Here is a 23,617-nt window from a genome sequence, read left to right on the forward strand (position 1 = left end):
TATTCCTGGTTGTAGGGTTTCCCTTTCATCACTTTATTCTTTTTTTTTTAATTTATTTCTTTAATTTATTTCTTTTTGGCTGTGTTGGGTCTTCTTTGCTGCGCACTAGCTTTCTCTAGTTGGGGCGAGTGGAAGTTACTCTTTGTTGTCGTGTGTGGGCTTCTCATTTCGGTAGCTTCTCTTGTTGCAGAGCACGGGCTCTAGGCGTGTGGGCTTCAATAGTTGTGGCACGCGGGCTCAGTAGTTGTGGCTCGCAGGCTGTAGAGTGCAGGCTCAGTAGCTGTGGTGCACAGGCTTTGTTGCTTCATGGCATGTGGGATCTTCCAGGACCAGGGCTCGAACCTGTGTCCCCTGCATTGGCAGGTGGATTCTTAACCACTGCTCCACTAGGGAAGCCCTCCTTTCACCACTTTAAATGTATTGTACCACTCCCTTCTGGCCTGTAGAGTTTCTGCTGAAAAGTCAGCTGATAACCTTATGGGAGTTCCCTTATATGTTATTTTTCGCTTTTCCCTTGTTGCTTTTAATAGTCTCTCTTTATCTTTGCTTTTTGCCATTTTAATTAAAGTGTGTCTTGGCATGTTCCTCTTTGGGTTAATCCTTTATGGGACTCTACACTTATGGGACTTGCATGTCTATTGCCTTTCCCAGGTTAGGGAAGTTTTTAGCTATTAAGTCTTCAAATATGTTCTCATCCCCTTTCTCTCTCTCTTCTCCTTGTAGGACCTCTATAATGCAAATGTTATTGTGCTTGATGTTGTCCCAGAGGTCTCTTAAACTGTCCTCATTTCTTTTCCTTATTTTTTCTTTTTTCTGTTCCACATCAGCAATTTCCACTACTCTGTCTTCCAGCTCACTGATCCATTCCTCTATATCATTTAGTCTACCATTGATTACTTCTAGTATATTTTTTCATGTCATTTATTGTATTCTTCATCTCTGTTCAGTTGTTCTGCATATTTTTTGACTCTTTGTTAAGAACTTCTAACTTCTCACTCTGTGCATCCATTCTTCTCCTGGGTTTTTTCATCATCTTTACCATCACTACCCTGAACTCTTTATTAAGTAGATGTCCTGTCTCCACTTCACTTAGTTCTTTTTCGGGGGTTTTGTCTTATTTCTTCATCTGGAGCATGTTCCTCTGCCACCTCATTTTGCCTAAGTTGCTGTTTGTATTTTTATGTATCTGCTAAGTTAGTTACATTTCCCAACCTTGGAGAAGTGACCTTCTGTAGCAGATGTCCTTTGCATCCCAGCAGTGCACTTCTTTCTCATCTCCCAAGCTATATGCTCTAGGGGTTCCCCCTATGAGGGCTACCTGGAACCTTCTCTTGTGGCCAGCTGAATATGTGGGCAGTCTGGTAGGTTTGGTTAGCCTCCAGTCTGGTTGGTTGCTAGGCTCTGCCTTGTGTGGAGGCTGCCGGCTGCTGGTTGGCGGGGCTGGGTCACAAGGCCGCTGACTGAAGAACTAGCCCAGGGGGCCCCAGGGCTAGTGCTGGCTCACTGGTTGGCAGAGTCAGGGTCCAGAAGACTCCATGGTTGTTGCCCACCTTCCTCGTGGGTGAAGCCAGGTCCTGGGGTTACTTCCGGACTACTGGCAGGCAGATAAGGTCCTGGAGTTGGTTGCAGGGTCCAGGGATTCCAGAGATGGTATCAGATTGCTGCTGGTGGGGGGTGGGTTTCTGACACAGGGTCTGGGGTGTCCAGAAGCTTGAATTAGCCTACTAGTGAGCAGGGCTGGGGCCAGGCTTGTCCCAGGGCCAGGGTCTCTGGCCTGTTGGTAGATGGGCTGTGTCTGCAGGCTGCTGGATTGTGGTTTTCTTGCATCTGGTCCCTGCCCACTGGTGGCTGGAACTAGGTCCTGGGCCCTCTGGTAGGCAGGGCCACATCCAGAGGCAGCTGTGGGCTTAGGGGGTCTTAAGGCAGCCTGTCTGCTGATGGGTGGGACTGTGTCCTTGCCAAGTTAGTTGCTTGGCTTGAGGCGCCCCAGCACTGGTGACTGCAGGCTGTTGGGCCAGGGCAGGGCTGGGTCCTGGGGGTAATAAGCCAGAGGGAGGATTCCACAATGGTGCCTGCCAACACCAATGTCCACATGGTAGAAGGAGCTCCCAAGAATGGCTGCCACCAGTGTCTGTGGCCCCAGGGTGAGCTGCAGTTGCCTCCTGCCTCTCTGGGAGACTCTCCAAGATCAACAGGTAGGTCTGTCCCAGGCTCCTATCAAATTATGGCTTTTATTTTGGGTCCTGGAGTGTGTGAGATTTTTTGTGCACCCTTTAAGAGTGAAGTCTCTGTTTCCCCCAATCCTTTGGGACTCCCACAATTAAGCACCACTAGCCTTCAAAGCCAAATGCACTGGGGGCTCATCTTCCTGATGCAGGACCCCCAGAATGGGGAGCCCAACGTGGGGCTCAGACCTCTCACTCCTGTGGGAAAACCTCTGCAGTGTAATTATTCTCCAGTTTGTGGGTCATCCACCTTGGGTTATGGGCCTTGATTATATTGTGAGTCCACCTGTCCTACCCACCCCATTGTGGTTCCTTCTTTATGTTTTTAGTTGTAGAAGATCTTTTCTGGTTGGTTCTGGTCTTTTTCATTGATGGTTGTTCTGCTTATAGTTGTTATTTTGGTGTGCTCCTGAGAGGAGGTGAACTCATGGTCTTTCTACTCTGCTGTCTTGACTGATCTCCATGAAAATTGTCACTCTTGAGCAGCTGGGTTTTTTTGCTTTGTTTTGAAGTACAGTTGATTTGTAATATAATGTTAGTTTCAGTTTCGGGTGTAAAGCATTGTCATTCAGGGTTTTTGCAGATTATACTCCATTATAGGTCATTATAAGATAATGGGTATAATTCCCTGTGCAATACAATATATCCTTGTTGCTTATCTGTTTTATATATAGTAGTTTGTATCTGTTAATCCCATACCCCTAATTTGTCCCTGTCCCCTCCCCTTTCACCTTTGTAACCACAAGTTTGTTTTCTATATCTGTGAGTCTGTTTCTGTTTTGCCTATGCATTCATTTGTATTATATTTTAGATTCCACATGTAAATGATATCATACAGTATTTGTCTTTCTCTGTCTGACTTATTTCACTAAGCATAATATTCTCTAGGTCCATCCATGTTGCTGCAAATGGCAATATTTCATTCTTTATTACGGCTGAGTAATATTCAATTGTATATATACCACATCCTCTTAACCCAATCATCTGTTGATGGGCACTTGGAAGCGATCCAGGTGCAGCTGGTTTGTTTTTAATCTACATGCACTATAAACATTGTGACTGATTATGCTTCATACTTTATTTTGTCCATAGAAAACTCAGAGCAAATTCTGCTGTCAACGCTAAAAACTATATATCAATATGACCTGTGACATTTAATTTTATGTAATGACCTACTCTTAGCTTTATCACTTTATTAAAAATTATTATATTTTTTCCTACCTCCTTCATCTATTGTCAGTCCTACTGTATTGCATGTGTTTCTTTTGTTTTGAAAAGGTAATATACATACATATTAATAAAATTCAAGGGACTTCCCTGGTGGAGCAGTGGTTAAGATTCAGCCTGCCAGTGCAGAGGACATGGGTTTGATCCCTGGTCCAGGAAGATCCCACGTGCCGCGGAGCAACTAAGCCCGTGCACCACAACTACTGAGCCTGTGCTCTAGAGCCTGTGAGCCACAACTACTGAGACTGTGCACCACAACTACTAAAGCCTGTGTGCTCTAGGGCCCGTGTGCCACAACTACTGAGCCCGCATGCCACAACTACTGAAGCCTGTGTGCCTAGAGCCCGCGCTCCACAACAAGAGAAGCCACTGTGATGAGAAGCCCACGCACCACAATGAAGAGTAGCCCCCGCTCACCACAACTAGAGAAAGGCCATGTGCAGAACGAAGACCCAACACAGCCAAAAATAAATTTAAAATTTTTTAAAAAATTCAATACGGCAAAAAGCATACCTAGAAAATAAAACTCAAGGTAGAAGATAATCAACAAAATGAAAAGCTTCAGTTGTGCTGAGGTTTCAAAAACACTCTCAGAAATCATTTTAAGTTCTTTAGCAGCAAAATGAATTAGTAAATGTTCACCTCATCCACTAGAAGTTATGCTATGCTTTTTATAGCTCTGTACACAAACAGGAATACACAGGATTCTAATAAACCATGGCTAATTAATTTATACTAATTGATAATTTGATGACCCATCAGCTTTTCTCACTGGCTATTGTTTTATAGCTTTGTGGGTAATTACTTTTAAAATGTTTCAGATTTCTTGAAACTTAACTCCAGGGAAAATGTTCAATTAAAAAAAGCTAAACATTTATAGCATAATTAAGTATATCATCTTCTTTTCTTTGGACGTCAAGAGCACAGAAACAAACAGAATGGTATAGAGAAAAATGCGTCCAATCCCTTTTTTAAGCAAATTTAACAAATCTAGCATATATAGTAACTTATAATTCAATATAACCACAACCATAAAAAGTCTTATGAAGTCAAATCATAGAGGAAGCAGTGATCAATTTTTCCCATAGTCATAATGGTAAATTTTTTATTGCCTGCTATATGCCAGGCTCTGTACTTATTCATTGAATAAATACATTTTGGCCACCTACTGTATGTCAGGTACTTCGCAGCTAGACACTGGTAAACAAAATGGACATGTTACCTGCTCTTATTTCATCTTCACACTAACTCTATGCAAGAGGTGTATGTTATGGCTGCAAAAATTGAGAATCAGAAAGGTTAACTAGCTTGTCCAGAATTACACAGCCAGTAAATGGTGGAGCTAGGACTTGAATACAGGTCTGTGATTCCAAAGACCACATTTTTCCTTTAAGCTACAATAATGTGTTCAAATGTATGAGAGAAGCAAGGGAGTGCAAGCACACACAAAGTTACATAAAGGCATGAAACCCAGTAACTTGCATTGCTTAAGTGAGCTTTGCTGTTTTATCTGGCTTAGATAACCTTCTCTAGATTATTGCAACAGCCTCCTCATTGCCTCCCCTACAGTCTATTCAAAACATAGCAGCTAGAGTGACCTTAAAATACAAATCCTATCATATCACTCCTCCCGTACAGAACCCTCCAATGGAGTGTCTCCTCCCATATTCCATCCCTTCTGCCTCAGTCCCTTGAAGTAACCATAGCCATTGCTATCAGTTTGGTGTATATTCTTTCAACTTTGTGTATTCATTTGTACCCTTTTTATTTAAACAAATAGGATCATACTATGCATATTATTTTACAAATTGCCTTTTCCCCTTGTATTTGCAGTTGAATGTCCTGTGTTCTTAACATAAAGCTATATAGTCCCTTGATACATATTGTTACAAAATAGAATGAGGAAAGCTTTCCGTGTTATTGGTTCCAAATTACACAACTCTTTTATCATGTTGCTATATAATGGTGGATTTTGTATTCATAAAACAAACAGCATCTTTTATAACAATTATAGTTTTATATCTATAGCATGAAATAACTTACTTTAAAAAATTACTATTGTCATAAGAGTGTAATATTTGTTATGTTGTAAGATTCATTACCAGAGAATAGATTCTTAAATTATAAGTAATTGTTAGAATTTCTTCTTTACTATAGTTACTCCCAGTTGAAACTTTTCAACTGCTTTTGCCTCCGTTCATTAGTAGACATGTTAAGGCTGTGTAAAGTAAAATGCAGAGCTGTTGGCCAGCAATGGAACAAGGGGACTTGGCTCTATTTGATAAATGAAATGTGCCGCTGTGGGTAAAGACTGCAAACTACAGCCTCACATTTGCTTTTGATGGAAAATATGATTTTCATTATATTCTATTTCATTCATCTCCTTATTTTAGTTGTTTTGGATTTACTATATTAAAACCTTTTTATTTTTAATTACAGTCTCGAGTTGTAGCTGTACTAGATTGGGAGCTTTCAACCATTGGTCATCCTCTGTCAGACTTGGCTCATCTCTCTATGTTCTACTTTTGGCCAAGGACCATTCCATTGTTAAGTCAAAGTCCTCATTTGCAAGAAAACATAGGTATGAAAACATAGTGTTGCCTAAACTGCTATTAATATAAAATTATATTTATTTTGCTTCATAATTAATAAAAAGATTATATTGCAATCTTAGATAAATAGCTTTTGTTTCTTGAAATGTTTTTAAATCATTTTATTCTATCGATTTTTTTGAATGTATCATTCCACTTCTAGTAATTTGTTACAAAATATAATCATTTGTATATAATGTTCTTTTGGAAATCAACATTTAGAGCATATTTTGTTATATGGATTATAATTATATGGATAATAATGTTTTAATTATAATATTATATTTTATTATATATAATTAATAATATAATACATTATTTATATTATATAATATAATTTATACTATATATAAGTAATATAAGTAATAATATATTATAATATTATATTATATTATAGTTAATATTTTAATTATAATATTATAATTATATAGATTATAATGTGTTATATGGATTAATGTTTTGTTATGTGGATTAATTTTATGTTCAGCTTTATATTTATATGCAATATGACATTTTAAAATATTCACCATGACATTCTTATTAAAGTTTATAGTATATACTGTTTTTATAGGGGTACCATCAATGGAAGAACTGATTTCAATATATTGCCGCTGCAGGGGAATTAATTCTAATCTTCCTAACTGGAATTTCTTTCTTGCCCTTTCATATTTTAAAATTGCTGGAATAGCACAGGTAATTAATTTTTTAACATGTGTTTCACCATTACTTATTGATGTACTGTTGACAATATTTTTGGTCTTTGGGGGTTTTATATTCCTTTTTTTTTTTTTTTTCTTTTTGGCCACATAATGGCTCAGCTTGTGGGATCTTAGTTCCCCTACCAAGGATTGAACCCGGACCTCTGGCACTGAAAGCACAGAGTCCTAATAACCATTGGACCACCAGGGTATTCTCTTATATTCTTATCTTTAGATCAATTTAGTTTCCATAATAACAAATACCATACATGGATAAAACAGAAATCCAGAGTTTACAGAATAGGAATTTGGCAAGGGAAAAATTTGAGTAGCAAAATGTGGTATCACTTTTTGGTATAATAAACGAAAAAGATGGAAGAAGGGAGAGAGAAAGACATAATAACAAAAACAGAAAAAGCATGTGAGAATTGGTTATTTCCTGAATATCCAATATAAGAAAGAGTTAAACTCCTTATATGATATCTGATTCAGATTATAAAACCCTATTAATCAGGGCTGATGATGAAGGAATTATCATTGTATTTCCCAAAGCCAGCACAGTACCTAGCATACAGAGCCTCTTAATTATGTGTTTGAGTGAGTAGATAAGCTCACTCAAACACATAATTAATTGTCCATTTTCCATTTTCTAATAATGTGATAGTTATGTGATAAATTTTGAGAGAAAACTGAACATAAATTCAGTTTTTTAAATTTACAGTTTAGACAATTGCATTCTTCATTATACTAACTCAGCTCCCTTATACTTTGAGTCTTAGTTTTTTTAAGAAATTGAGATGCTTCATCTGTGGTAAGGGGTTAGGGCTTGGAGGAAGAACAAGTAAATAAGAGATTTTAGAAACAAAAAAGAATGGGAAAAGAAGGATTAACGAAAATTATGGTTATTTTTCCCTGTCCTCAGAGTTCATGCTGTCCTCCAATAACTGAAATGTCTAGGAAATAGTTGTCTTACATCTCATCCTGTAGTTTAGAATCATATTAATCATATTAGTTAATCATGTTGATTGGATGCATTTCTCAAAATAGGGTTTATGGTATGTTTCTATATCTGTCAATTTCCAAAGTGAGATAACAGATAGGCTTTGAATTTAAAATGTATTTTCATTTCAAATAAAAGCTTGACATGGTTTACGATCGAAATTAATATGTATGTCATAAACTGTGTAGTTAGTAGCCTTAGAGATGATCATGAACATTCCATTCTAACTAGAAATGTGAAATTGGAAATGACGGAAAGACTGCTACAGTGTTTTATTGTACAAAGAATTATATAAAGAAATAAACTAATGAAATTCAGTTGATTGTGTTTGGGACAGGGAACAGGAGAGTATATTATGTTGGAAACACAGAACATGGAGAATTAACAAAGAAAAACAGATGAGCATTCAGCTAACACTGTTCAACGGAGAATAGTTTCACCTAAATTAGGGGTCCAAAAAATGAGATAAAATATTCTTAGAAGTCTCTCATTGCCTTCTCTTTGGTTTTATAGTTTTTAATTTTATTTTAGTTTCTTTAGATTTTTCTCCACTGTGTAGGGAGAGCAATGATCTTTAGAGGTGATATGACTTGCCAATTTGGTATCTTTAGTAACTGCTAAACTCATTTTAAAGTTTGGTTTGATTTCCAGTTATAATTCTGTTATGATGAGAGTATGTTAACCAAATGATACAAGTGTAAGTCTTTAACTTGGAGTGGTATAATTATGCCTGCATGTAAATTAATAGAACTGATAGTCTGATTTATATCTTAGTACCTTGTAAGTTTAGTGATTCACGTAGCTGGGAAACTGTGGAAAGACTGGATAGTTGAAGAATAGTTTTCCATGAATTTTAATCACTTTGTATTAATTTACTTATAGGGAGTATATAGTAGATATCTTCTGGGAAATAATGCATCTGAAAGGAGCTTTCAGTTTGCCAATATTGTGCAACCTCTGGCAGAAACTGGATTACAACTCTCAAAAAGGTAAGAAAATATAGATTCTGTGGCTAACTCAAATTAGAGCCTTTATTAGCTATGTGAAGGTCATAAACTTTAGGGGGATAGGGATTGTTTTTATTGCTTACAACACCAGAATTGCTGCTGCCAATCATGGTAAAAAATTTTTTAGTAAATCTCTTTTATGCTTGAAAATAAATTGACCTCAGATTTAAAGAAAATACCCATTTAATGATTAAAAGAGGTTTGTGGGTTTTTTTGCAATTTGAATGTATAAACCTTTAAGATATTGATAAAATTCTCAAATGTTTCCTTCTAATATTTAAGTTACTTACATATACCTGTTTAAAGTTATGTATTATATAAGATGATTTATTAAGTTTAGAAATGTTGCTCTCTTCCACCATGACATTGCATGAAACTGTATTCAGACATTTCATAAGAGTCTTTGAAATTCATATCTCCATTAGTGGAGCACTTTTGAGACATCTAATACACTTTCTCCAAACACACTGCCATCTAACAGGTGTGATGGAGGGGAGAAATAAATTAGGGGGTTGAGATTAACATATACACACTACTATATATAAAATAGATAATCAACAAGGACCTACCATATATCACAGGGAACTCTACTCAATACTCTGTAATAACCTATATGGGAAAAGAATCTGAAAAAGAATAGCTATATGTATATGTATAACTGAAACACTTTGCTGTATACCTGAAACATTGTAAATGTTGTAAATCAACTATCCTCCAATATAAAGCAAAATTTAAAAGAAACAAACAGAAAAAAACAGTGTGATATATAGCACTTACTGAATGCACGGATGATGCTGTCCCTGGAAATTCTGCCCAAGCCACAAGTATCCATGGCATATCATTTGGACAGTTGTGTTTTACAGTTCATCTCATACACGAATATTTGTAATCTCCACAACATGACAAATGATGATGCTGCTTTTCATAATGATCTTTAAAGGTCTTGTTTATAATGATATCCAGCAGTTGTATTTGTGAGGCATATACTAAGAGTAATTATTAAATTTGTATTCTATTTCTTTGCCTTCTTGTTTAGAGATTCTGATATGTGGCTTCAATAAAGATTTTAAACTCCCATTGATTGAGGTCATGCCAGGCTTATGTTTTCTCCAAAAAGTGCTTTAAGCACTAAAGTTTAATGTTTAAAATAAAGTGATTCTGCATTCCTTCCATAACATGAAAGACAAAAACTCCAAAATATGGAAACTTCTTCTGAGAGATGTTTTTGGGAAACTGGGGGAAGACATTACATTCTATTCAGAAATCTATAATAATGGTTTTGCACATCTTTGTAACTTTTTTTTTATAAAGAACTTTCAGTACTGCACTTCCACAGACTGATACTACCAGACAATTGTTTGTACAGACTAGGACAGGCCACGAAGTTCTTACTAGGGTGAAGCAGTTCATGAAACAACACATCCTCCCAGCTGAAAAGGTAAGTATTCTATAAACAAACAGAATGTATTTGTGCTCCAAGACTATTGAAGAATTACTTCTGTTATCTCTGCTTCTAGGAGTACCATGGTATCATTTCTTTGCAGTCAATCCTTACTTAGATGCCCCTTCTCACCTTAGCACTGAACTGCTGCAGAACCTGATCCTGAGAAATTCCAAGCTTCTAAAATATGCCAAGAGAATGCCACAGATAAATCTGTGGAATTAAAATTAAGTTAGAGGGAATTAGCAGTTTACAAAGTTGAGATCTTTAAATATTTTAGAGTAAAATGCTACTTTGGGGGTCTTTTCCTAAGGCAGTGACTTTCAGCCTTTTTTTTCTTTAATGGGCCCCTTTGAAAATTGAGAACTGTAGGATAAACAAGAGAGGCATACCCAGAAAATTTTGTATATCATTTCAAGCTGTTCACAGATACTACCATCACTCCCCCCACAAGCTACTATTTTAAGGTGTTAAGTTTCAGTAAATTCACTGAGAGTAGACAAGTTATGTGACACATTCATTCATTCAGTTAACAAATAATTATTAGGTACCTAATAATGGGTTAGGCCATTGCAAGTAAAAGGAAGAATAAGAAGACAGGGCTTATGCTTCTACAGAGCTTATACTTTAGCATGAAAGAAAGACATTAAGTAAGAGATGATAAATGCTGTGAAGAAAAGATAAAAATTATTATAAAAATTTTTATATATAAAATATACTATATATAAAATAGATAATCAACAAGGACCTACTGTATAGCACATGGAACTCTACTCAGTACTCTGTAATAACCAATATGGGAAAGGAATCTGAAAAAGAGTATATATATATGTATAACTGAATCACTTTGCTGCACACCTGAAACTGACACAACATTGTAAATCAACTATACTCCAGTATAAAATTAAAATATTTTTTAAAAACAAAATTCTGAACTTTTGGGTGTTAAAAAGAAAATGCAACACTTTGAGTTCAAGATGGCAGACTGAAATCAGCATTTACCTCCCCTCACACAAATAAAATCCTCTTGAATTAACAATAAAGACATTTTTTTAAAAATGGAATTGGTAAAAGCACAAAAACAAAAGTACACATCGCAGGACTAAAGGTTTTGAAAAGAGAATGGAAAAGGATTTGGGAAGCAGAGTGGATCATACCAAAGAAAAAACCTTAACACATCTCAGAAGAATTTCTAAGTAAGAGAGGACTGACTGTAACTCAGGTGGTAACTTTTTTTTTTTTTTACAATGGAGTCCCGTATGATTGCCTGTTGTGGAGAGCAAGAATGAGAAGAGGAAGAGAAATCAAGATGTTTGATTTAAGAATTAACCTGTAATAGGTGGCCTGCTTGAGTTGGTTTCTAACACTCCTGGGTAGCAATGGTGTTTGCCCCAGGAAAAAGGCTGCCAGAGTACTCTAAAAAAGCATATGATGTGTTTCAAAGAAGCCAGAGTTTCAAATGACAGTTTCTCTCCATTTTTTTTCTTTTTTTTTTTTTGCTGTATGCGGGCCTCTCACTGTTGTGGCCTCTCCCATTGCGGAGCACAGGCTCCGGATGCGCGGGCTCAGTGGCCATGGCTCACGGGCCCAGCCGCTCCGCGGCATGTGGGATCTTCCCGGACCAGGGCACGAACCCGCGTCGCCTGCATCGGCAGGCAGACTCTCAACCACAGCGCCACCAGGGAAGACCCCTCCATTTTTTTTTTTCCAGTGGTGGGTTTGGTGTAGACCCCAGCTTTCCTATCAGCCTTCCTGATTTATTCAAAGGAGACTCAAATTGGGAGAGGAAACCAAGTAGCCATGTTCTTTCATTCATAAATGTAAATGAGCGATCCAGGGAAGCATGTAGCACAGAAGAGGTGTTACAAATTGGATTGTGATACATCTGAACCTCATATCATGCAGCTACTAAAATATTTACAAAGAATTTGTAATAAAGGAAAATGCTTTATGATAAAAAAAAGCACTCTAGTTTTAAAGGAAAGATTATCAACATTTTGTGTGACAAGGAAAGCCATAATCATTTTGTGTCTGCAGATCTTTCAAATCTGGAATATATCTACATCTAATAATGTGAGCTTTTTCTTTCTTTAAAAACTTGTACTAACATCCATAAAAACATTTTATCCTGTAGAATGACTCTGGACTGTACTAATACCTGTTTATGAACATATGCACTTGAAAAGTAATTAGCTTTTTCAAAATAGAAGGGGGGAAAGCCTATAAAATTCTAACCAATATGATTATAACTACATATATAAAAACTAAAACAGTCATATCTAGAAAATAAGATTGTATTATATAATACACTAACATCTTGATAGTACATATCTTTAGCTAGTAAGACTCTTGATGACTTTTTCTTAATACTTTATGTATTTTTCCAATTTTCTATAATGGGAAAAAATAAGGTCCGTTTATGCTATGCTAATGACCTTTTGAAACTCCTTGGATATCATAAAGTAAGAACATCAGAACCATCATCCATTTAAATGTTAAAAGGCAATTCTTCCTCAGGGGAGGAGGGGAAATTGGTTGAAGGTAGTCAAAACTACCTTTAACTTTCAGTTATACTAGGGATGTAATATACAACATGATAAATATAATTAACACTGCTGTATGTTATATATGAAATATGAGTTCTCATCACAAGAAAAATATTTTTTCTATTTCTTTAATTTTGTATCTATATGAGATGATATATATTCACTAAACTTATTGTGATAATCATTTCATTATGTATGTAAGTCAAATTATTATGCCCTATACCTTAAACATATACAGTGCTATATGTCAATTATATCTTAATAAAACTGGAAGAAAGAAAGAAATTTTTAAAAAAGGGCAATTCTTGCTATTTACAATGGATGAGGAGTCCTAATAAAATAGCATGTAAAACAGGAACTAGCAACATGACATATCTGAGAACACACTTTTAACATAATGATAACATTAGTCATATTTTCCTACTGAGTTTAATAATATACTAGTGAGGAACTGTTGCTTCTTTTTTTCTAACTGACTTAAGTTTAAAGTAAAAAACATATTATATTGCAAAATTATTTGTAGGCTCAGATTTAAGATTCTGAACCAACATAATACAAAGCAGTATCTCAATGAGTGAATGAGAAAGTTAGATGTTAAAGGTGATATTTGGGGAGAATTGATCAGGCACAAAGCATATTTTCTGCTTTCTTTTTTCATCAGTAAACTCTTGTTCGTACTTAAAGAATTAAAGAAAGCTTCTTTGTAATGAGATATTTTATTTTAATTCTGACTCCTACCATACCACAAATAGATTTTGCAAATCTCCAAATCGATAGACTTTAGAACAGGAAGTATTAAATAATACAAATTTTTAAATAATTATATAAATGGCATAATTTAATTTCTCAGAACTGTAGTGTCATAGAGAGGTAGTCACAGATGGGGAATTTGTACATGTATTACGTAACATATATCTTATCAAACACAATTGCATTGACTGTTTCCATAGTAATGTGAGGGATGGAAATAATAAACAACCCTAAACAGGAAATCTTCCAACTTAACTGACTTCCTGACAGAATGACAAGTGCTATTCATCCTGGTGCCTGTGAAAGAGCCATCCTTTGTCTTCTTGAAGTTTTAACTAAATATAACTGTATTCTATAAAGCAGAAACTAACACACCATTGTAAAGCAATTATACTCCAATAAAGATGTAAAAAAAGAAAAAAAAAGAAATCTACAAATGCACTATATCATCCATATCATTTTAGTTTATATATTTAAAAAATACATAGTTTATATATTCAATAAAAAAAAATTTAAATAGAAAAAATGTATATAACTGTAATCTAGACTAGCCATGCTTCAATAAAAGGAACATTTTAACATATTACTTATATGACTGTAAATTGGTGGAACAATTTTAGAAAATAATGTTGTAATTTGGAGTTTTGGCCAATGTTCATAGCCTTTAATTCAGTAATTCTACTAGCCTATGTGTAGAAAATAAGTACAGAGATGCTTTAATAGCAAAATATTGGAGAAGGCCCTTATAGTCCAATATTTTCGTTCATCTTGATTTAGTTGCACAAATTAGAGATTATTGTTATTATGTGGCTAGTTTTTAAATATCTATTTACTCATGTATTTATCATCTTATTTACTATTCCTTGTTACAACTCAGATGTTTCTTTTTGGATCAAGCTCCTTTAATGAGAATCTGCTAATAAAATTTACCTTTTTTTTTTCCTTTTATTTTCCTTTTTTTGCCTGAGAAAAGGGAAGTAATGATTCTCTCTGTATCATCATATCTTTTAACCACTCATATTTTCCTTCTATTGAATTTCTGTGCTTCATTCAAGAAAGGAATAATTTCTTCAGATCCTTCTTTCAATTTATTATTATTATTTTTTTGGCTGTATCTAATCTACTTTTCAACCTTGCATAGAGCAGTGGGTCTCATTATTTGGATTGTGTCAGAATTGCCTAGAGAGCTAGTTAAGATTACAGAAATAGAAATACAAAAGTAGACTCACTGAAGTAGGATAGGGCCTGGACTTTTGTGTTTTACCAAGTGATTCTGATGCCACCAAAGTTTGAGAACCACTGCCATTTAATTTTTAAGTTTAATTACTGTGGTTTTACTTTGCTTCAAGTTGCATTCGGTTCTTTTTCAAATTTGTCTGGCCAAGTTTGATAGTCCTTTGTCATCCTTTTAATTCCTTCCTTTATTTTTTAAATCTACTGGACACAAATACTTTATATTCTGTGTTTGATCATTATTCTATCTGTGGCCTTTGCAGGTGTGATTCTGTTTTGTTGAACTATTGTTTTTGTTAATTCTTGCTAATGGTGGCTTGTTACCTTGAGTGTTTAGTATTTTTTCATTCTGCACTCATGTTCTTTGGAATGGAATTTTATCTGCAGGGATTAGTTAAGACTTTTTATAAAAGCTCTTTTCCTCCAGAGTGAATTTGCTTTTGCTTCTGCCAGGTGCTTTCAAGCATTGTCACCAGGAACACTGTAAACTTAATTTTTGACTCAAAATTTTAGGGCCCCATAGGTCTGTGAATTAAGATCTCAAACTTGGGTGAAGACAGGCTCAGGTTAGAAATGTTTCTTTTTTCTCTTCCGTCCTGTGAATGGCCTTTATTCCCTTGGTCTACCACTGAGGGGTGGGTTTTTCGTTTTGCTTTCTATTTTTTTCCAGTTAGGTTTTGCTGATCAGGCATCCTGGCTTTGGTGGAGGGAAGTGGTGAGCTCTGATCCTCCCTCTTGCCTTGTGTGGGGCATTTGGTTTCACCTCCTGACCCCTGCCTATGTGGCCCACTGCAAACTAGGGCCCAGGCGAACATAGATCAGCCTACATCCGCCAGACAAAGTTGGTTCCAGTGCTCACTCACACCTGAAGAGTCAGGCTTTTGTATTCCTGGCCTCTGAGGAATTTCCTTATTTTCTTTCCAGCATAGCTATGTATTATTACTACATGTATTTTTAAAATTATTTTTAATATTTTACCCAGCATTTTTAGTTGTATTATCCTGGGAGGGGATTCTATGACCGTCTAGTATGCCACATTGCTGAAAATGGAACACTCAAATCTTGGTATAGGATTTTGAAAGTTAATCCTCTAATATAGAGGCAGCATAATTTTGTGAGGAGCAAACATCTAGAATTTTTTATACTTCTGTGTCTGGTCTTAGAAAGAAATTTTACTGATTCAGTAGCAGCTGAAAAAGCTTCTTCACCTAAACATGTTTACTTTGGATATTAGCAGTTTATGGCATTATTTACTTTTCTAACTTTAACTAATGAACTTTTTTCCTTTTATACTTTAAGGAGGTAATTGAGTTCTATGTTCAAAATGAAAATTCAGTAGACAAGTGGAAAAAACCTTTAGTGATTGATAAACTCAAGGTAAGAAAAATAAGAGAACCTTAAAAGTGGAGAATTTATATAGAGGCATTTTTTGAGACCTTTGTTGTTGCTTCTGTTGTTATATATGTAGACGATAATTATATCAATTATAACTTTTTAAAAAGAAAGTTAAAAATAGAATCTGTAATATACAAATTAGGTTACATAGTGTGTTGTGTATGGTATGTGATGAAGACAGCCTCTTAACAGCTGTTCAAATTAAAAATACAATCAGCACTGCTCACTTGAGACTGAAGTTGAGGCAGGGTATTTTTCCCACATGGGCTTAATTCAATTTCATGTTTTCAGATTTTAACACATGTTAGAAATTGAAATGGACAAATAGTATATTTGGCATAATTATGCTCAGATGTAGGAGATTTTATAATCACTGTGATTCAATAAGAAGTACTCAAGTAAGCAAATTTAGTTTTTCAGCCAAATCTAAGGAAGCTTAACTGTTAAGAAATTGTTGATTTATAATGAATTAATAACTACTTGCACTGTAGAATACAATGAAATAAATAATTTCATAAGTTCAAAAGGCATAAATAGCAGTATCTTTTAAAAATAAATAATTTTAGGTCATGATAAATTATGATAACTCTGGCATATTCATCACCTTGACAGGAAATGGCCAAAGCAGAAGGCCTCTGGAACTTGTTTTTGCCAGCTGTAAGCGGTCTCAGCCAAGTAGACTATGCCTTGATTGCTGAAGAAACAGGAAAATGCTTTTTTGCTCCAGATGTCTTTAACTGCCAAGCACCAGGTTACTACATTATTTAAAAACAGAACTTTTCTCAGATATTTTGAGCAGTGTTTAAAATTTCTCTATTTTATGACAAGGAAGTTTTTCTACACAAAGTCATTGATTTATAAATTTGTCTATAATTTTACTTTCAGTTACTTTTATTTAAATATTTTAAAAAATGGACCTAAAGTTCTCATTGGATTATTCTTTTATTAAACATCATTACATTAAGAGTATTAGTGAATAGAAGTCACCACCAAAGGGATTGGCCATATAAGGTTTCCAGTTTTCTAACAGTATTAAACATATCTATGGTTAGTTAGAATGGATAGAGTTTTAAATCTTTTGGTTAGCCTCACTATATCTCCATTTACTCACCAATTATTTATCAGTTGCCTACTATATGCCAAGCACTATTTTAGCAACTATCATGAAATAAAATACACAAAGATTCCTGCCTCATGGAGCTGGCATTCTAATAGAGAGAGACAAAAATAAACAATAGCTAGATTAAATAAGTAATTATATAAGTAAGTTTGAAGATGAAAAGTGCTTTGGGGAAAAAAACCCGGCAAGGTAGGGGAGCTCTGGAGTGCTGAGGGACAGGTAATGTGTATAACAATTTAAGATGGAAGGCTCAGAATAGGCCTTGTTAGGAAAATGACATTCAGTAAAGACTTAAAGAAGGTGAGAGAGTTAATCATGCTGAGATCTGGGGGAAGAGTTTTCATAGCATAGAGAACATAAAATGCAAAGGCCCTAAAGCAAGAGTGTGACTGGTATATTTCAAGAATAGCCAAGGAGGTCAGTGTGGCTGGGAAAGAATAGCAAAAGATATCAGAGAGGAAAGGGCCTTGTATGTTGGGACTTATAGGGCAGGTGAGTGCTTATACTTTCAGTGAAATGGGGATTTGAGCAGAGGAGTGACAAGATGTCACTTCAGTTTTAAAAGAATCCCTTTGGCTGCTATGTTGAGAATTAACAAAAGGAGAGAAGGAAGTAAGCAGGGAGTCTTGTTGTGATGGTCTTGGTGAGAGATGATGGGGATTTGTTCAAGGGAGTAGCAGTGGAGTGAGAAGTGGAAAGATTCTAAATATATTTTGAGGGCAGAGCCAAGAGGATTTCCTGATTGATTATGAGGTATTAATGGGGGAGTCAAGGATGCCTTCAAGGACTTTGGCATGAAAAATTGGAAGGATGAGGGAAGGAGGCCAACTTTTCTTTAAAAAGGTAATATGGAAGGAATAAACCAGGAATGTAGTCTTTTTTTTTTTTTTTTTTACTTAAAATATTTTAATTTCTAAAAAAATTTAAACCATATTAAAATTTAAATAATTTCATTGTACAGTACTTGATAATACATTTCAACAAACTGAAAAGTAAAAAAACCCACTAAATCAATTTACTTTCCAAGTTTAATTACGTACAAACTCTTCTGCTCCCCCAGGAGGATATAAAAATCGACAGTGAAAATGGAATATTTAAGTATAATGTAAGATATTTGGCCAAAAGAATTTCTAAAACTAAATTTCATCTGCTAATACCCTATAACTACCAGTATGCTTATAGTAGATAGGAATTTAAAACAAAACAAATCCAATTTGATCAAATCCACAATTAACTGAAGTTTTCCTTTTATTCAGTTTGAATAAAATAGCAGCCATTATTTTATCCAATACAGTAGTGGTATCAATGGCACAAGAATTGATCTGCCTAGCTGTGCAAAACAAGAACAGTTATCTTCTGTTGAAAGGATGTGAGTTTTTCAAACTCAGTTCTTTTTCATTTGTGCCATAATTTCCAAATAAATAAACAGCTCCAGTTAATGTCTTATCAGTCCACTTCTCTATATGATTACATCTTCCATGAAGTCATCATATAGCCACTTATAGTGATCATCTTTGGAACACTCTATGGTTTCAAAAAGGTGCTGAAAGTCTTCAGGGTACATATCTATTACTTTCACATCTTTATTTTTTTAAATTTGCTTCAATATATGCATTGCATCAATTGGACTCAATGAACTGCAAAATAAATACAAAGTAAATGTGCTTAATTCTTTATCATAACAACTGTCAGTTAATATTGATTAGAGGCGGCTTCTAAGCCCAATTTAAAATGCCTAACTTATTATATATAATTAATCTTATTCAGTTTAATAGCCTGCCTATTATATATAGCTTTAACTATGTCTATTCCTAAAGTTCCATGGCTTGCCTGTAATGAAAAGAGCTGATTTAGGCTTTAACATGTTCTCATCAGTTCTTAGGCAAATTCTAGTTTAACATTGCCCTTAAAAATTCTTTTGCCTGGGCTTCCCTGGTGGCGCAGCGGTTGGGAGTCTGCCTGCCGATGCAGGGGACACGGGTTTGTGCCCCGGTCCAGGAAGATCCCACATGCTGCAGAGTGGCTGGGCCCGTGAGCCATGGCCGCTGAGCCTGTGCGTCCAGAGCCTGTGCTCCACAACGGGAGAGGCCACAACAGTGAGAGGCCCGCATACCGCAAAAAAAAACAAAAACAAAAATCTTCTGTCTACCTTTCATCTTTTAATTCTCTTTGCAAAAATATTCTTAACTCTATTTAGGTTCATGTAAAAGTTTAATAAGTAAACATTTAGGTTCATGTAAAAGTTTAATAAACAGCAGGAACTACTGTTTGTTTTCAGAAGAGGAAATCATTTTCACATTTTTATGTAACAATTACTGTGAATAAATTATAAAGCAGAAAACTGCCTTATTCTATTAGCCTAGCAAGAAACGACCAGTGAGCCTCTGACAATAACAAGTAAACAACTGTACTAAAATATTTTGGTGGAAAATATTTCCAATACTTTTTAACTGTGAATGGAATCTTGGTCACAGCTGTGAACATCCTTTCAATCCACAGGCTCTCCAAGGCAATTCTTAACATTTTAAACCACAGTTTATCATACGTGTATTCCTTAATTTCCTACACTCCTGATATTTTCATTCAAAATAGCCACTATCACAAGGTGACAAGATGAAAAACAGATGACTTTTACGGGTCTACTGCCACTTTTAACATTTATTTTTACATAAATATTGTTCAATCAGCAGCTCATTCAGAGTTATACATTAAATGATGATCAAATTAATTAAAATGATTATTTATTTGCCCATCCTCTGACAGTACTTTGAATGACTATGGGCTGATGAGTACATGGTAAAATGCATAACTTCCAGAACTGTACACATCAGCCCTATGTAAAAATTATATAGATACAAAGCAGGCAGTAACAGTATAATTTTTATAAGGCTTTAGGTAGAAACATAGAATTTGATCCAGAGCAGGACTAGGGTGGTATAATGATCTGTGCCTACTTTGCCTAGGAAACAGAACCACTAACGACAGGCAATGACAAGAGGTGGATGGTGGGTATGCTACCACTAATGCCGGGGCAAGCAGCCAGTTCTTCATGTAGTTAAATTAATCCTGACAAAGATAAAACAAATTGTAGGCATCCCTGGTTGTTTTCTCAAAGAAGGAAAAAAAAAATTAAGCTCAGGAGATTATGTGGAAAATATATTTTCCTCAAAATGTGTACCGGCAAGAATGAAGTATTTTGTACAAATAGATGAGTGAAAACATGGTACCTCACTGTTAATGAAGATATAAAAAATATAAAAAACAAAGCTCTAACATGAAAGTACAATTCGCACATTAAGTTGCTACTTTTATATTTGCTTTTATTTTTCTTACTGTAAATGGTCTATTAGCTTGGCATTGCGTTTCATAAAACACTGCCTTAACATGTGAAAAAACACATCATAGTTAAAAGGTGTTAAGGTTCCTGCAAATAAATTCCTATGAGGAGTCAGTTGAATAAAACACAGGTTTTGTTCTAATGATTCTGTATGCAGGAGCTTAATTCCACAAGCTATTTGACAGAGCACACTTAATGCTTGATACAAGCTTGGATTTTGGGGATTTGCCATTATTTTCCGGCATTCCTTTTCACTAATAAACAAGTTTAGTTCTAGTCGTCCATATTTATATATAGAAGTACAGGAATATAGGTCATGTAAAAGTTTCCAAAGTGCACTTCTCTCATTTTTAGGTGGTAAGATCCCAATTGCTTTTAAAGGGGCACCTTTTGACCAAGGCTGTGCTTCTATTCCCAAATACTGAAAAAGCATATCTGAAGTCATAACGGGAGGTGTTAGTATTCCACGACTTCTAGGATCCAGTTTAAAGAAGTCACAGTAGACCACTTCTAGTCTTCCATTCACCTTTTTTCCTAAGGACTTCAATTGTGGAATAAAAGTCTCGTCACTTTCAAGGGCAATCACTTTGGCACCACTTTCAAGCAATGCTCGTGTCAGGATTCCAGGACCTGGATTGCATTCCAGGAATAGCTGGCAAGATTTTCGTTTTCCCCGTAGGATCCGCACCAAGGTCTCAGCCACTCTAGGGCTGGTTATGTACCGCTTGGTCTCTGAGCGGCATCTGTAAACACGCGAGGATGATTTTCCAAATCCCACATTGGGCATCAGGTGCGGGTAGTAGTCAGACAAGCCACGGCGGTTCCCCGCCGGGACGTCCATCAGCCTCACCGCTCCCGACTTCAAAATGCAAAAGCGCCCAGCGCGGGTCAAAGCTGACAGCATCAGCCTCGAAAGAAGTCCCACCCCTGGGACCCACATTCTCACCCTCTAAGTCCTGTCCCAGTGTTACCCAGGGTCGTTACATCCTCGACGAACTCCATACAGGGAAGCCCATGTGCTACATCTCCTTGCCCCGGGTCTAGGCCGGCGGAAGTAAAAAGGAATGTAGTCTTTAGAAGGTGTTTTCAAACCCAATTTGCAGAAGGAACCCCCTAAAAAGCTTTGGAAAAATCTGGATTCACAGGCTTCATCCCTGGAGATTCTGACTCAGTAGGTCTAGGGTAGACCCTTGATATGTCTTTTGTCTTTTTTCCCCAAAGTTACTGTGGTTATTTTTGATGCTTCCAGTCAAGGACTGGTATTTGATTTGTAGTAGAAGGATAATTGTATAATATCCTATAGTGTCCCTGCACAAGTTAGTCCTCGTTTTGCCTTTTGTGCTTATTGTATGGCCCTGGTACTGAAGCCTCCCAAAAAGAGTTAGTGAAGCGGGGAAGTGCCCAAAAGAGGTATGTTTGATGTCAGAGAAAACACAATCTAGTTGCTTCTCGAAGTGTTTCCACACTGGACTTTGACTCTCATTTCTCGGGAATTATTAAGATAATCCATAAACCTCTGATAATGGTTGAACTTGTCCCAGATATGGTTTTCTCTCTTCAAAACACTGATTTGTCTATTTACTGATGACTACATTTTAATCCAATAATGAGGCTACTGTAAAAGTAAATAAATCTATTCACAGAGTTTCTAAAGATTTTATCTCTTTATGTGTAGCTATTATATCATGTTACATAGGTAGCATAATTTTGTGGAAAGAGACTGGTAGTCTTTTGCTTAAAACTTTTTTTATTGCCACTCATAGTAAGATATATTTTATATTGTGACCCAATATGTAGTGTATGAAGCTGTATGTGTGTGTTCATGGATTGATTTATGGAAATGAGGAGGGGAGAGACATATATTACTGAAAAAAGGCTTCATGAAACAAGTTTCCCTTACTACATGAATTCATATATTTTCCACTGAGTCTAGTCTAATGTATTCTATTTTGATCTATTTTCATTTCTCAGAGAATGCTAGTCATATTCCATTGAATTAATTTTATGACAAACTAATGGGTCATAATATGAAAAATAATGCTATAGAAGGCATCCATTGCAGATGCAGCTCTGCCGCTATTTTTCCATTTGACCTATGAACTTTTCACTAGATGGTCATAGACTTTTTTCTAGTATTAAAATTTCATTAGTCTATCGGTTATAATATGATACCACCAAACTGCTGAAATTTTAAAATTGGCAAGGGAAATACATTTTCTTTGACCAAAGTATGATAAGCAACTGTCCTCAGCAAACAAGATGTATAAAACCATAGGTAGAAAACTAGGCATTTTCTCTTTGTAGTGGAGATATATTCATGAAGGCCTTTGGGCTATTGTGTTTTAGAGCACTGTGTTTTGCTTTATACAAAGCAGATAAAGAAGGGAATATGATTGATGTTGATTAAATACTTAAGAGTTTTCTTAAGTGTATATGAGATGAATTTCTACTCAAGATACCCAAATTATTTCCCAAATAGTTATAAAATATTATGGGACACATATGTAGTCTTCTGATTTGCCTTTTGTTTTGGTTTGGTTTTTTTGCCCATCAATAAGTCATACAATATTGTATATTGGAATGTTGAAAATAGTCATTTTAATTCTAAAGCCGTTACTAGAAAATTTGGAGGCCTTTAGGCTAATTTGGGGGAAATTTTTTTTTTTGTACAAGTAATTTATCTAGGCTTTTTTTTTTTTTAACGAACCTATAAATGATAACTTTGGTTTGTCAGATTCTCAGAATAAACTAATTTTTGGAAAGTTTTTATTCAATATTTACCTCATTCAAACTACAAGAAACACTGGATTTAAAACAAGGAAAGAAAACAATGAACTTCATTAATTATAATTCAAGACTCATTTTCTCCCTCAGTTGAAAAGAATTTTAAGCTTGTGTTAATCTACTAGGAATTGTGTGCATTTTAATATAACTTGGGCCCTGTTAGGAGTGCCTGAACAGAGTACAAACATGTTTTGAGAGACTTAACTTAGACTTAGCTCAATTTTCATAGGCATTTCAATAGCTGTCCTTAATATCATTGTAAG

At 35.5% G+C, this 23,617-nt stretch overlaps 2 protein-coding genes across 6 annotated transcripts in view; one reads left to right on the forward strand and one right to left on the reverse strand.

Annotated features, from left to right (window-relative positions):
- Positions 1 to 23,617, forward strand: part of ACAD11 (acyl-CoA dehydrogenase family member 11) — a 91,814-nt gene that overhangs the window by 27,120 nt on the left and 41,077 nt on the right. For all 5 annotated transcript variants that reach the window (XM_033417878.2, XM_004286533.3, XM_049710535.1 and 2 more), the window contains exons 6-11: positions 5,892 to 6,033; positions 6,615 to 6,736; positions 8,624 to 8,730; positions 10,060 to 10,186; positions 16,018 to 16,095; positions 16,726 to 16,864. In XM_033417878.2, coding sequence (XP_033273769.2) covers positions 5,892 to 6,033; positions 6,615 to 6,736; positions 8,624 to 8,730; positions 10,060 to 10,186; positions 16,018 to 16,095; positions 16,726 to 16,864 — 715 coding nt within the window. The remainder of the gene's footprint in view (positions 1 to 5,891; positions 6,034 to 6,614; positions 6,737 to 8,623; positions 8,731 to 10,059; positions 10,187 to 16,017; positions 16,096 to 16,725; positions 16,865 to 23,617) is intronic.
- On the reverse strand, positions 18,110 to 21,627 carry LOC117199177 (dimethyladenosine transferase 2, mitochondrial-like). Its single transcript, XM_033417886.2, is given in 3 exon segments — positions 18,110 to 18,870; positions 20,567 to 21,313; positions 21,517 to 21,627. Coding segments are annotated over 3 exon segments (981 nt in total). The 5' UTR covers positions 21,573 to 21,627; the 3' UTR covers positions 18,110 to 18,692.

Source organism: Orcinus orca, chromosome 5, assembly GCF_937001465.1.
Source record: "Orcinus orca chromosome 5, mOrcOrc1.1, whole genome shotgun sequence".
NCBI classification, from domain to species: Eukaryota; Metazoa; Chordata; class Mammalia; order Artiodactyla; family Delphinidae; genus Orcinus; species Orcinus orca.